This window comes from Hemitrygon akajei, chromosome 6, assembly GCF_048418815.1.
Source record: "Hemitrygon akajei chromosome 6, sHemAka1.3, whole genome shotgun sequence".
Taxonomy (NCBI): domain Eukaryota; kingdom Metazoa; phylum Chordata; class Chondrichthyes; order Myliobatiformes; family Dasyatidae; genus Hemitrygon; species Hemitrygon akajei.
This window is the reverse complement of record NC_133129.1, coordinates 49,857,857-49,873,843: the sequence shown is the minus strand read 5'-3', so window position 1 is coordinate 49,873,843 and position 15,987 is coordinate 49,857,857. Positions and strand designations below refer to the sequence as shown.

At 42.0% G+C, this 15,987-nt stretch overlaps 1 protein-coding gene across 2 annotated transcripts in view; it reads right to left on the bottom strand.

Moving 5' to 3' along the window:
• Positions 1-15,987, bottom strand: part of LOC140728714 (trans-2,3-enoyl-CoA reductase-like) — a 184,134-nt gene that overhangs the window by 125,979 nt on the left and 42,168 nt on the right. For both annotated transcript variants that reach the window (XM_073047675.1, XM_073047676.1), the window contains exon 2: positions 10,924-10,975. In XM_073047675.1, coding sequence (XP_072903776.1) covers positions 10,924-10,975 — 52 coding nt within the window. The remainder of the gene's footprint in view (positions 1-10,923; positions 10,976-15,987) is intronic.

The following is a 15,987-nucleotide window of genomic DNA, read 5'->3' as shown; positions in this document are numbered from 1 at the left end:
GCTTTTCTCTTTTTTTTTAATATGTGAGGGGTGATTGATAAGTTCATGGCCTAGGGTAGAAGGATTCAATTTTAGAAAACCTAGCACGTTCATTTTTCAACATAGTGCCCTCCTACATTTACACGCTTAGCCCAGTGGTGGTGAAGCATACGGATCTTGGACCTCCAGAAAGTGTCCACAGCAGGGGTGATTGATAAGTTCGTAGCCTAAGGTAGAAGGAGATGAGTTACAAACACGAGGAAATCTGCAGATGCTGGAAATTCAAGCAACACACACAAAATGCTGGTGGAACGCAGCAGGCCAGGCAGCATCTATAGGGAGAAGCACTGTCGACGATTCAGGCCGAGACCTTTCGTCAGAGATGAGTTATATAACCATATAACAACTACAGCACGGAAACAGGCCATCTCGGCCCTACTAGTCCGTGCCGAACGCTTACACTTACTTAATTCCAGTGGCCGGCACTCAGCCCATAACCCTCCATTCCTTTCCTGTCCATATACCTATCCAATTTTACTTTAAATGACAAAATTATACAGCTCTCATTACTTGAACATGCAGCTGAACTCTTTGAGTGATTATGCAGAAAGTTTGAAGTTAATAACTCATCAGGGGTGATTGATAAGTTCATGGCCTAAGGTAGAAGGAGATGAGTTATTAACAAAACTTTCTGCATAATCACTCAAAGTGTTGACCTGCATGTGCATGTAACGAGAGCTGTATAACTCATCTCCTTCTACCTTTGGCCACAAACTTATCAGTCACCCCTGCTGTGGACACTTTCTGGAGGTCCAAGATCCATATGCTCTGCACCGCTAGACTAAGTGTGTAAATGTAGGAGGGAACTATGGTGAAAAATAAATAAAATTGACTCCTTCTACCTTAGGCCACGAACTTATTAATCACCCCTCGTACATAACCTTATAAAGAATGACAGAATTAATGATTAACCATCAGCTACAAAAGCCATCCTTTCTGAGAGTGCAATTTTATTGGAAAAGCAGAAAAACACAACTTTTTTGTGTTTAATAATGCCTTGATTGTTTTGCAGCAGATAATGAAACACATTCTCCATAAGCTGAAGAAAGTGTTGGCGGTTCTCAACAATGGCCAAGCATAGAGAAATATGAACTCACTGTGCTGGGAGAAAATGGTCCTCAAATGTACAATGGAGGGAATGGATTTGGTGAAAGGAATGAGCTTAGCAGAATTTGCAATATACAGTATGTACTGTAGTTCTGGAACAACTGGATAATTTTAAACCAAGCTGAAGTATGGTTATTACAGTGTACAAAGTCAGTGGACAAAAGCAATGGTTCTGAAGACCATAAAACATCGGAGCAGAATTAGATCATTTGGCCCATCGAGTCAACCATGATTGAATGGCGCAGCAGACTCGATGGGCCAAATGGCCTAATTCAACCTCATTTCCCAACCTTCTCCCTGTAACATTTGATGCCATGTCCAATCAACAACCTATCAATCTCTGGCTTAAACACACCAGTGACCTGACCTCCACAACTGCCCCTGATACAAACTCCACAAATTCACCACTCTCTGGCTAACAGAATTTATCCATATCTGTTTTAAACGGGCGCCCCTCTATCTTGAGGCTGTGCCATCTTGTCCTAGACTCGCAAACTATGGGAAACATCCTTTCCACATTTATTCTGTCTAGTCCTTTCAATATTCAAAAGGTTAAAATGAGATCTTCCCCCCCCCATCCTTCTAAATTCCAACGAGTACAGACCTAGAGCCATCAAACATTTCTAGTATGATAATCCTTTCATTCCTGGAATCATCCTTGTGAACCTCCTCTGGACCCTGTCCAATGCCAGCAGATCTTTTCTTAGATGAGAAGCCTAAAACTGTTTACAATACTCAAGGCAAGGCCTTCCTAGTGCCTTATAAATCCTCAGTCTCACATTGCTGATCTTATATTTTAGACCGCTTGAAATGTATGCTAACATTGCATTTGCCATCCTTACCACTGACTCAACCTACAAGTTAACCTTTAGGGTGTTCTGCACAAGGGCTCCCAATTCCCTTTGCATCACAGATTTTTGGATTTTCTCCCTCTTTCGAAAATAGTCTGCACATTTATTTTTACTACCAAATGCATGACCGTGCATTTTCCAACATTGTATTTCATTTGACACTCTCTTGCCCATTCTCCTAATCTATCCAAGTCCTTCTGCAGCCTTCTTGTTTTCTCAACACTATGTGCTCCTCCACCAATCTTCGTATCATCTGCAAACTTGGCAACAAAGCCATTTAAATCATTGATATGAAGCAAAAAGAAGTGGTCCCACACTGACCGCTGCAGAACACCACTAGTCACTGGCAGCCAACTAGACCAGGATCCTTTTATTCCCACTCGCTGACCCCTACCAATCAGCCAATGCTCTAACCATGTTAGTAACATTCCTGTACTACCATAGGCTTTTAACTTGGTAAGTAGCCTCATGTGTAGCACCTTGTCAAAGGCCTTCTGAAAGTCTAAATATACAACATCCACTGCATTCCTTCATCTACCCTACTTGTAATCTTCTCAAATAATTCCAACAGGTTCGTCAAGCAAGATTGTCCATTAAGGAAACCATGCTGACTTTGTCCTATCTTGTCCTGTGTCACCAAGTACTCCATCACATTATCCTTCACAATCGATTTCAGCATCTTCCCAAACACTGAAGTCAGGCTAACTGGTCTATAATTTCCTTTCTGCTGCCTTCGTCCTTTCTTAAAGAGTGGAATGACATTTGCAATTTTCCAGTCCTCTGGCACCATGCCAGAGTCCAATTATATTTGAAGGATCATTTGTAAAGCCGCCACAATCTCAAACGTTACCTCTTTCAGGGCCCAAGGGTGCAATTGATCTGGTTTAGATAATTTATTTACCCTTAGGCCCTTCTGCTTTTTGAGCACTTTCTCCCTGGTAATAGTAATAGCACTCACTTCTCTTCCCTCACACCCTTCAAAATATGACACACTGCTGGTGTCTTCCACAATGAAAATTGATGCAAAGTACTCATTTAGTTCATCTGCCATCTTCTTGAACCCCTGTTATTTTTTCTCTCGTCTCATTTTCTAGCAGTCCTATATCCACTCTCTTCTCCATTTCAGTTTTTGCATACTCGAAAAAGCACTTACTATCCACGTTGATTTTTTTTGCTAGCTTGCTTTCATACTACATCTTTTCCCTCCTAATGATTATTTTAGTTGCCCGCTGAAGGGTCTTAAAAGCTTCCCAATCCTCTACCTTTCTGCTAATTTTTGTTTTGTTGTATGCCCTTTCTTTTGTTTTTACATTAGCTTTGACTTCCCTTGTCAGCCACAGTTGTACTATTTTGCCATTTGAGTACTTCTTTGTTTTTGGAGTATATCTGTCCTGGACCTTCCTCATTTTTCCCAGAAACTCACTCCATTACTGCTCTGCTGTCATGCCTGCCAGCAGCTCCTTCCAATTTTCTTTGACCAACTGTTTTTTCATACCACTACAGTGGTAATTTCATTTACTCCACTGAAATACTGCTACATCAGACTTTACTTTCTCCCTATCAAATTTCAAGTTGAACTCAATCATATTGTGATCACTGGCTCCTAAGGGTTCTTTTACCTAAAGCTCCCTAATCACCTGCAGTTCATTATATAACTCCCAATCCAGTATAGCTGATCCCCTCATCAGCTCAACAGCTAACTGCTTTAAAAAGCCATTTTGCAGCCATTCAAAAAACTCTCTCTCTTCAAATCCATTACCAACTTGATTTTCCCAATCGACCTACATGTTAAAATTTCCCATGACATTGCCCTTTTGACATGCCTATTCTATTTCCCGTTGTAATCTGTGGTCCATGTCCCAGCTACTGTTGGGAAGCAGGTATATAACTGCCATCAGGGTCCTTTCACCCTTACAGTTTCTTAACTCAACCCTCAAGGATTCAATATCTTCCAATCCTATGTCACATCTTTCTACTGATTTGCTGCCATTCTTTACCAGCAGAGTCACGCCACTCCCTCTGCCTGCCCTTCCTGACAGTCTGACCACGCTATCTTTGCTTTTTTACCATCCATCCTATCCTGAGTCCCTTCACTCCGGTACGCACTCCCCTGCCAAATTAGTTTAAAGCCTTCCCAACAGTTCTAACAAAGTTGCCCCTCTGGGTCCCCCTCTGGTTCAGGTGCAATCCATCCCTTTTGTACAGGTCATACCTCCCCCAGAAGGTATCCCAATGATCCAGGAACCTGAGGCCCTGCCCCCTCCACCAGCTTCTCAGCCAGGCATTTATCTGCCAAATCATCCTGTTTCTACCCTCCCTAGCACATGGCACAGGTAGCAATCCAAAGATTACTATCCTGGAGGTGCTGCTTCTCAGCTTGCTGCCTAGCTCTCTAAATTCTCTCTTCAGGACCTTATTGCTTTTCCTTCCTATGTCATATGTACAAACGTTTGTATATGTACCAAGTCATTTAGCTGTTCTCCCTCCCTCTCTAAAATGCTGTGGACGCAATCTAAGATTTCCCTGACCCTGGCACCTGGGAGGTAACATACCATCCAGGTATCCCATTCATGTCCACTGAATCTCCTGTCTGTTCCCCTCTCTATGAGTCCACTATCACTGTCTATCACTTCTAAAGAAGTCCAAGAGAGCAAGGGAAAAGTAAGGAGAAATGTGGACAAGAATGCTGTTGATCAGAAACAGAGGTGAACATTGCATTTCATGAATACTCTGAATTAAATAACGTTTAGTGTCTTAATCATTCTACCCTTGATAGACAAAAAGTGAAAGGAGACAGGGGAGATGGAAAAAATTCTGAAAACTCTCTACAGATCCCACAGGTGACAGCAGCAAAGGAGGAAGTTTTGTTCTGCTGTATTTTGATATTCTTGATCATCGTCCCTTGATTAGTAGCATCGCATACCAGCTAATCAGCAATTGAAGAGCAGTGCACACTCGGCCACACTGAGCTGTATCAATAGTAAGTCAGAAATAATCAACTGTGAAACCCATTTCAAATTTCTTTTCCTCTACATGCCTGCCCTACTGAGTACCCAACATTTCCTCTCAGATTTCTTGCATCTACAATATTTGGTTCAACATTATTTTTGTCCCTGTTCTGAGCATTAGAAATTCTTTGACTGTAAACTCCTCATGCCTGCGGTATTGCCTGCAGCGGGCACTGAGCAAGAGGTCTCACATCTGGGTTCAGTCCTAATTTTCGGCAGAGGTCTGCCACAAGAACTGTTGAGTTTCAATGAGCCCCCGACATCTCAGTTACCTTTGATAAAGCTTCCACAGCAATTGCAAACTACATGACTAAAGAAATGACGCGCTCAGACCGATGGTTTGAGATGTGTCTATTTTAATGCAAGGAGTGTTGTGAACAAAGCGGATGAGCTTAGAGCATGGATCAGTACTTAGAGCTATGATGTGATGGCCATTACAGAGACTTGGATGGCTCAGGGACAGGAATGGTTAATTCAAGTGTTGAGTTTTAGATGTTCCAGAAAGGACAGGGAGGGAGGCAAAAGAGGTGGGGACGTGGCACTGTTGATCAGAGATAGTGTCACGGCTGCAGAAAAGGTGGACGTCACAGAGGGATTGTCTACGGAGTCTCTGTAGGTGGAGGTTAGGAACAGGAAGTAAATAACTCTACTGGGTGTTTTTTATAGGCCGCCCAATAGTAACAGGGATATCGAGGAATGGATAGGGAAACAGATCCTGGAAAAGTGTAATAAATACAGAGTTGTCGTGATGGGAGATTTTAATTTCCCAAATATCGATTGGTATCTCCCTAGAGCAAGGGGGTTTAGATGGGGTAGAGTTTGTTAGGTGTGTTCAGGAAGGTTTCTTGATACAATATGTAGATAAGCCTACAAGAGGAGAGACTGTACTTGATTCGGTATTGGAAAATGAACCTGGTCAGGTGTCAGATCTCACAGTGGGAGAGCATTTTGGAGATAGTGATCATAACTCTATCTCCTTTACAATAACATTGGAGAGAGATAGGAACAGACAAGTTAGAAAAGCATTTAATTGGAGTAAAGGGAATTATGAGGTTATCAGGCAGGAACTTGGAAGCTTAAATTGGGAACAGATGTTCTCAGAGAAAGATACAGAAGAAATGTGGCAAATGTCCAGGAGATAGCAGTGTGGAGTTCTGCATAGGTACTTTCCAATGAGACAGGGAAGTTATGGTAGGGTACAGGAACCATGGTGTACAAAGGCTGTTGTAAATCTAGTCAAGAAGAAAAGAAAAGCTTACAAAAGGTTCAGAGAGTAGGTAATGTTAGAGATCTAGAAGATTGTAAGGCTAGCAGGAAGGAGCTTAAGAAGGAAATTAGGAGAGCCAGAAGAGGCCATGAGAAGGCCTTGACGGGCAAGATTAAGGAAAACCCCAAGGCATTCTACAAATATGTGAAGAGCAAGAAGATAAGACGTGAAAGAATAGGACCTATCAAGTGTGACAGTGGGAAAGTGTGTATGGAACCAGAAGAAATAACAGAGGTACTTAATGAATACTTTACTTCAGTATTCACTATGGAAAAGGACCTTGATGATTGTAATGATGACTTGCAGTAGACTGAAAAGCTTGAGAATGTAGATATTAAGAAAAAGGATGTGCTGGAGCTTTTGGAAAGGATCAAGATGGATAAGTTGCTGGGACCGGATGAGATATACCCCAGGCTACAGTGGGAGGTAAGGGAGGAGATTGTTGAGCCTCCGGTGATGATCTTTGCAACATCAATGGGGATGGGAGAGGTTCTGGAGGATTGGAGGGTTGCAGATGTTGTTCCCTTATTCAAGAAAGGGAGTAGAGATAGCCCAGGAAAAATTATAGACCAGTGAGTCTTACTTCAGTGGTTGGTAAGCTGATGGAGAAGATCCTGAGAGGCAGGATTTATGAACATTTGGAGAGGCATAATATGATTAGGAATAGTCAGCATGGATTTGTCAAGGGCAGGTTGTGCCTTATGAGCCTGATTGAATTTTTTGAGGATGTGAACAAACACATTGATGAAGGAAGAGCAGTAGATGTAGTGTATATGGATTTCAGCAAGGCATTTGATAAGGTTCCCCATGCAAGGCTTATAAGAAAGTAAGGAGGCATGGGATCCAAGGGGACATTGCTTTCTGGATCCAGAACTGGCTTGCTCACAGAAGGCAAAGAGTGGTTATAGATGAGTCTGCATGGAAGTCGGTGACCAGTGGTGTGCCTCAGGGATCTATTCTGGGACCCCTACTCTGTGTGATTTTTATAAATGACCTGGATGAGGAAGTGGAAGGATGGGTTAATAAGTTCGCTGATGATACAAAGATTGGGGATGTTGTTGATAGTGTGGAGGGCTGTCAGAGGTTACAGTGAGACAGTGACAGGATGCAAAACTCGGCTGAGAAGTGGCAGATGAAGTTCAACCCAGATAAGTGTGAAGTGGTTCATTTTCATTGGTCAACTATGATGGCAGAATATAGTATTATTGCTAAGACTCTTGGCAGTGTGGAGGATCAAAGGGATCTTGGGGTTCGAGTCCATAGGACACTCAAAACAGCTGTGCAGATTGACTCTGTGGTTAAGAAGGCATATGGTGCATTGGCCTCCATCAATCATGGATTAAGTTTATGAGCTGAGAGATTATTGCAGCTATGTAAGACCCTGGTCAAACCCCACTTGGCTCACTACAGGAAAGATGTGGAAACCATAGAAAGGGTGCAGAGGAGACTTACAGGGATGTTGCTTGGATTGGGAAGCATGCCTTATGAGAATAGGTTGAGTGAACTCAGCCTTTTCTCCTTGGAGCAATGGAGGATGAGAGGTGACTGATAGAGGTGTACAAGATGATGAGAGGCATTGATCGTGTAGATAGTCAGAGGCCTTTTCCTCGGGCTGAAATGGCTGCCACAAGAGGGTACAGGTTTAAGTGCTTGGGAACAGGTACAGAGGAGATTTTAGTGGTAAGTTTTTTACGTAGAGAATGGTGAATGTGTGGAATGGGCTGCCGGCAACAGTGGTGGAGGCGGATATGACAGCGTCTGTTAAGAAACTTCTAGATAGGTACATGGAACTTAGAAAATTAGAAGGCTATGGGTAACCGTAGTCATTTCTAAGGTAGAGACATGCTTGGCACAACTTTGTGGGCTGAAGGGCCTGTATTGTGCTGTAGGTTTTCTATGTTTCTATGATTTCCAACAAGTTATTTAAGTGGCAACAACACTTAGGAGAGTTTGATTGTCCTTACTCAACCTTGAGTTTCTAGGAGTGAAAAATTTGCCTATATTCTTCTTTACCCTACTTGAATCTCATGAAGTGATAGAAATTTACTGCAGCTGTGGTTCTGACTATCCAGCTATTAGTGGGAATCCTGACTCAAAGTTGTGGGCTAAAGTTTTACGCTGAAAATATCAGCATGTAATCCAAGGCTAATATCTCAATTTGGAGCAATGACACTATTAGAGGTGATGTCTTTCTGGTGAGAAGCTAAGGTCCTTGCAAGGTTTTTTATTGACCAACATCATAGATTGAAGTGTGGCAGACTATTTTGTACATCTGGCCTTTATTTGTCCCAAGTGACATGTAAAGTAGTTCATTGCTTGCAAGCTGCTTTGGGAAGGTTGTGAAAGGAGCAAGTTTACTTTTTTTCTCTCTTCTGCTGTGACCAGCATCAAATAATTCAATACACAGTTAGAACTACATCCTATCTGTTCTGCCCATGGAATTCTGGTGTACTTAGCTATTTACCACTGAGGAAACTAATGCAACTTGATTGCAATTATATTTGGGGTCATTTACATGATCCAATTTAGTTTACATAACAAGAGGAAATATACTTCAAATGTTATCAATTAAATGTGAGAAACTTTGTAAAGTCTCATAGATGTGAAAGGCATTTAATAAGTTTTTTTGTTGTTCTGCTTTCTCAGCACTTTGCACAAATGTGAGACGTCTGGTTGCTGCAGAAAAGGAAGACGGGAATATTGGGGGGGGGGGTGTTCTTCACACAGAGAGTGGTGGGAGTGTGGAATGAGCTGCCAGGTGAAGTGGTAAACGCAGGCTCACTTTTAACATTTAAGAAAAACTTGGACAGTTACATGGATGAGAGGGGTATGGAGGGATATGGTCCAGGTGCAGGTCTGTGGGACTAGGCAGAAAAATGGTTCGGCACAGCCAAGAAGGGCTGAAGGGCCTGTTTCTGTGCTGTAATGTTCTATGGTAGGTTCCCATTGTCCATTCCTCCTAGCAAATTATTTCTCAAGTTGTGGCACAGCTGAGGAGGAATCAATTTATCCCAAGCCTACCAATAGTCCCTTCAGATAGAAAAAGCTGCTTTGGAAACACAAGCATGTTCCAAAACCAGAGAGAGGAGACAGTTCCCACCACCTCATACCTTTGAGAGTGCAGTCAAGTGTGAAAAATCCAATCACAGTCCAGGGACAGACCATTCTGCCAAATGTGTCTGACCAAATATGTGCTCCATAAATTAAATTAAATAGCATTTGCTTAAACCACCATCTCCTGCTTCTCAATTACGTATCTAACCTTCCAATCTTGTTATTAGCATCCAGTTAGGTGCTTTATCTCAATTAATGATAAATCCAGTCAGGTGGGCCACATTTAATTAGGGATTACATTGTAACAATTTCAGAAAGCAGAAGCTTATTCAAAGAATACCTATTAGGGACTTGTGAATAAAGACTTGTGGTTTGCTAGTTACTTTGAATGCACTCAATGAGTTGAAGGTTGTTTGGGAATCCTCACCAGAAGTCTCTATGTATGTTCAGAGATGCGTTACTCTGGTGTATGAGGTGATAGAAAAGTGCCTAATTCTTTCGGCATTCAGAGAACAGAGAACCTAAGACCATTAGAAATAGGAACAGAATTGAGCCATTTGGCCCAAAGAGGCTACTCTGCCATTCTATCAGGGCTGATTTATTATCCCTCCCAACCCAATTCTACTGCTTTCTCCTGTTAACCATTGACATCCTTCGTAATCAAGAACCTATCAACCTTTGCCTAAGGAATTTCCCCCTCATCTCTGTTCTAAAGAGATATCCTCTATTCTGTTGTGCTCTTTTGTCCTAGAAACCCCATTTTCAGCACCCCCCACCCCCAAACAATATGGGAAATGTCCTCTCTATCTTCACTCTAGGCCTCCCAGTATTTGATTAGTGTCGATGAGATTTCCCCTTCTTTCTTCTAAACTCCAGTGAGCACAGGCTCAGGGCCATTATAGCTCCTCATACGGTAACCCTCTGATCTGTGGGAGCATTCTCGGGAGCCTCCTCTGGACCCTCTCCAATGTCAACACATCTTTTCTTAGATAAGAGGCCCAAAGCTGCTCATAAGACTCCAAGTGCAATCTGACCACTGCTTTATAAAGCCTCAGCTTTACACTTGCTTTTATGTTCTATTCCTTTCAAAATGAATGTCAGCATTAGGGTTGCAAGTTAACCTTTAGGGAATCCTGCATGAGAGCTCCCAAGGTAATATTTCATGACCAACTTATGTCATCACAAAAGACCATTAGCAGACTGTAATCGGAAGATGATTCATGCTGTACCATACCCTCCTGACCTAATTATTTAGTATTAGCACCTCTACAATTTCCTGTAATATTGAGTTTCACGGTCTCTGGGTAAAGATGATTTTTCTGAATCCTTGGGGAATACATTACATTGATGGCTTCCTACTTTCAATAATTGGAAATACATTCCGCAAATCTACCCTCATTTTTTTCAGACCCCATTTGCTTGTAGCAGTTGTTGCCACATTGCATTATCTTGAAACCGGATATCATCTTAACAGTTTATCACAGAGCAGCTGCTAGATTCTTAATTAAACCATCCAGGGAAATTGATGAAATTATGCATAATATCTCAGTGAATATCCTAATATGAAGGGTGTACAAAAGTTGTACGTATTACTTACAAATTTTGTAGAACTTCTGTTTAACATCAGCAATGGTAAACGAAGGAAGCATCTGAAAAATACGATACAAGATGATAAGTCAGTTTTCTGCATAGTTGCAAACGGGATGGTGATGTCATGTGTGTCCAGGATGGAACCCTTGATTCTTTAAACCCCATCCATAATAAAAAGATACATAATGATTATGTTCACTACCAAATGAAGCAGCAAAGGATTTTTCACAACCCAGGAGCAGTGAGATGTTTTCACAGGGAACGTCTCTGTTAGCTTGTCACCAGCCAGACAGTTGCAAGGACACGTGACATAAGATGATGTGTTTTGAAAGCAAAGTATTATAGCAATACTAGAAATAGAAATAATCTTATTTTTCAATTCTTTTGAAAAGATTAATATTAATAATTTTTGAAAAAGTTTTCTAAAATACTTCATTTATTTCAATCTATCTCTGTTATACTTCTGTTAATAGTAAAACAATGAATACAAGTGAATAAGGAACAATAATCATTCCTTTTCTTTAAAAAAACATAATTTTTGTTGCTAATTCATTAATCAAATATAATCTCTGCTCAAAATTACCAGAGTATGCAAGAGAATTTTTTAGAAGGTTATCACCATTTGCACAATAAAGGTTTGCCCCACTATATTCCACCCTTTCCCCCCCTTCCCCACTGACAAGAGCTTTTCATTGGCTGCTTCAGTCGGTAACCAAAACTATTTCCAGGGACGTTACTCAGTACTTTTGGCAAACAGCCTGAGTATTTGAAGGCTTACAGTGGAGTAGTGAGAGCAGTTTCAGGGGAGCTGAAGCCATCACATTCCTCTGTACGAAGGTAAAACTGCCCTCTGAGCTAGGAGAAGTGAGCTCTGACTCCTGTATGTTTACAGTGAGGAAGCTGACCACTCGCACTGTTTAGCACACATTGCATTGGAGCCGCTTCTCTAGCACATCAAAGAGCTGAAGGTGCAATGCCAATTCACCTCTTCTCCTTTGTAGTTGATGCACATTTAAGAAGACTGTGTTTTTAACAAAATTATTTATTATTATGGCTTACAATTACATTCCATACTTCCTTATACCCCATTGTATTTATGCACATGACAGTAAACTTGACTTCTTTTGTCTATTTAGGTAAATGAGAAAGGAAGACGAGATCAAATGAGATGGCTTGAAAATGCATCGAACATTTGCAACGTTCCACCAAAAGCTTGCGGAGCCTCATTTTTGGTGGAATTAGATGAGGAGGGTGCAGGTACAAGGTTTGAGCACACCAGGATGGCAACTTCAACATGCAAACTATTGGGATTCACCCAGCTGTCTTCAGGTGGTATATTGGGTATCCTCCTGAAATCAGGAACCTTCATTGGAAACTTCCTTGTGGATCACTGATTCCCAAACCCTTGGAAAATTGCTGGTTGCTGAAAATGGAGGAATCCTCAGGCAGAAGGCCAGTCCCGTCCTAGCTAAAGAGCAGGAGAATCCTGGTTGTCCCTCCCCACGTATGTCCCCCACCCCACACAACCTGAAGCACCACTCTCCCAATGCAATCTCTTCAGTCTGACCCCCCCTTATCCAGCCAGACAATGGGCCTCCATTGTGATCAGAGTGAGGGGTTAGCAACTGGAACCTCAGTAAGATTAGACCCTTAGGAACAAGGATTGGATGCATCATGTCCTACTCTTTTAACTGAGGACAATAAATTCATGATCCTGTTAAAATACAGGCCACTCAATGTGGAATTAAAAATAGACATCATGTAAGGAACAATGTTCTCCATGCAATTTCTATCTCCCATTTACACAATGTTGAGGTCCTGACCAGTAAACTTCCATCCTGTCTTTCATGTGATGCCTAACAGCATCTGAACTTGTTTCACTATTGACAAATTCGAGCTCAAAAATTTTACATTCAACATCTTGTTCATCAAATAGTCCTGTTTTTACAATTCATTCAGGCTTTGATCTTTCAATATCTCCAGTTGAAACGGTTTGTATTTTAACTTTTCATGTCCTGACATCTTTATATATGTGTTATGTAATGAACCAGAGGCATTTAGTGAGCTTAAGGTAAAGGAACCCTCAGGAGTAATGATCATAATATGATTGAACAAACAAGCCAAAATCTGTAGATGCTGGAAATCTATGCAACACACACAAAATTCTGGAGGAACTCAGCCAGCCAGGTAACATCTACAGAAAAAGAGTGCAGCTGATGTTTTGGGCTGCGAACCTCCATCAGGACTGGAAGAAAGCTGAGGAATCAGAGTAAGAAATTTGAGGTAGAGGATAAAGAACCACAAACTGATAGGTGAAATCAGGAGTGGTGAAGTTGATTGTTGAAAGAGATACATGGGTGGAGAAGGGGGAATCTGATAGGAGAGGACAGAAAGCCATGGAAGAAAGAAAAGGGGGAGGAACACTAGAGGGAAGTGATAGGCAGGTAAGGAGATAAGCTGAGAGAGAGAAATGGGAATGGGAAATAGTGAAAGGGGTGGACATTACCAGAAGTTCGAGAAATTGATGTCCATGCCATAAGGCTGGAAACTACTTAGATGGAATATAGTGTGTTGCTCCTCCAACGCTCCAACCTGTGTGGCCTCATTGGGACAGTAGAGGAGGCCGTGGACTGATACGTTGGAATAGGAATGGGAAATTGAATTAAAATCGTGGCCACAGGGAGATCCCACTTTTTCTGTCAGGTGCAGCATAAGTGCTCAGCAAAGCCACCTCTCAATCTGTGTCGGGTCTTACCGATATACAGGATGTCACATCAGCAGAAAGTGGAGAGGGTATAAAAATATATGTTAGGTTGAGATGGTAGAAGTTACAGAGAATTATGTACTTGACGTGGAGGCTGGTGGGGTGGTAGGTGAGGACAAAAGGAATCTTATCCCTGGTAGGGTGGTGGGAGGATAGGGTAAGAGCAGACATGAGTGAAATGGAAGAGATGTTGTTGATGATGGAGGAAGGAAATCCCCCTTCTTTGAAGAAGGTGAACATAACATTAGTTATGGAATGATAAACCTCAACCTGAGAGCAGATGCGGCAGAAATGGGGGACTGAAAGAAGGTTATGGCGTTTTTACAAGGGTGGGAAGAGGTATAGCCCAGGTATCTGTGAGAGTCAGTAGGTTTATAATAGATGTCAGTAGATAAGCTGTCTCCAGAGACAGAGACAGAGATCAGGAAAGGAAGGGAGGTGTCAGAAATGGACCAAGTAAATTTGAAGGCCGGGTGGAAGTTGGAGGAAAACTTGATAAAGTCGACGTACTCCGCATGGGTACAGGAAGCAGCAGCATTACAGTTATTGATGTAGTGTAAGAAAATTTGTGGAGTGATACCAGTGTAGGCTTGGAGCATAGATGAGACCCTTGTGAGTACCCATAGCTACACCCTTTGTTTAAAGGAAGTGCGGGGAGCTGAAAGAGAAATTAATAAGAGTGAAGACAAGTTCTGTCAGACAGAGGAGAGTGGTAGTGGAGGGGAACTGGTTGGGTCTGGTGTCCAGAAAGAAAAGGAAAGTTTTGAGTCCTTTTTGGTGGGGGATGGAGGTGTATAGGGACTGGACATCCATAGTGAAAGTAAGAAGCTTGGGGCCAGGGAACTTGAAATCATTGAAAAGGTCAAGAGCAAGTGAAGTGTCATGGATGTAGGTAGGAAGGGACTGAACCAGGGGGTATAAAACTGAATCGAGTTCATTGAGTTCAACCTGAAATCTGATAGGGAGAAGGCAAAGTTTGAAGTAGCAGTATTTCAGTGCAGTAAAGGAAATTACAGTGGTATAAGAAAAGAGTTGGTCAAAGTAAATTGGAAGATGTTGACAGGGATGACAGCAGAGCAGCAATAGCTTAAGTTTCTGGGAAAAATTAAGAAGGTGCAGGGTAGATGTATTCTAAAATCAAAGAAATACTCAAATGGCAAAATAGTACTACTGTGGGGGCCAAGGGAAGTCAAAGCTAATATAAAAACAAAAAAAAAAGGCATACAACAAAGCAAAAATAAATGAGAGAGGATTGGGTCTGGAGAGGATTGGGAAGCTTTTAAAACCTACAGAGAATAACTAAAAGAATCATTAGAAGGGAAAAGAAATATGAAAGCAAACTAGCAAACAATATTAAGATGGATAGGAAAAGCTTTTTCAAGTATATAAAAAAATAAAAGCGATGAGAGTGGATATAGGACCGCTAGAAAATGAGACCCAGACAAATAAAAACCGGGGGCAAGGATGAACTAAATGAGTATTTTGTAACATTCTTCACAGTGGAAGACATAAGAAGTGTGCCAGATGTTGAAGGGTGTGAGGGAAGAAAAGAGTGCATTTCCTATTAAGAGGGAGAAGGTGCTCAGAAAGCTGAAAGACCTAAAGGTACCCAAGTCACCCGGACCCACTGAACTGCTCCCTATAGTTCTGAAAGAGGTAGCAGTAGAGATTGTGGAGGCATTAGTAATGATCTTTCAAGAATCAATGGACTCTGGCATGGTACCATAGGACTGGAAAATTGTAAATATCACTCCACTCTTTAAGAAAGGAGGGAGGCAGTAGAAAGGAAATTATAGACCAGTTGGTCTATAATGAAGCTGAGTACGAGCTTCACTCCAGGTGAGATAACGTCGGGTAAGCTCCTTTACTTAATCTAATTAGCTTAGGAGTAGGTAATGGAAGCAGCAGTTAGGGCAGTTGAGTGCTCCGTTCACAGAATGTGGGAAGTCAGGGCGAGCACTGCTGTCCCTGATGACTACACCTGCAAAAGGTGCATCCAGCTGCAGCTCCTGACAAACCGTGCTGGATGAACTTCGGATCATTCGGGAGGCAGAGGCAGAAATAGACAGGAGTTTCAGGGGGATAGTCACCACTAGGAGTCAGGAGACAGGTAGTTGAGTGACTGTCAGGAGAGGGATGGGGAATAAACAGGAAGAGCAGAGCACCTCAATAATTACAAACAACACACACAAAATGCTGGTGGAACACAGCAGACTAGGCAGCATCTATAGGGAGAAGCGCTGTCAATGTTTCGGGCCGAGACCCTTCTGTCCTGATGAAGGGTCTTGGCCCGAAACGTTGACAGCG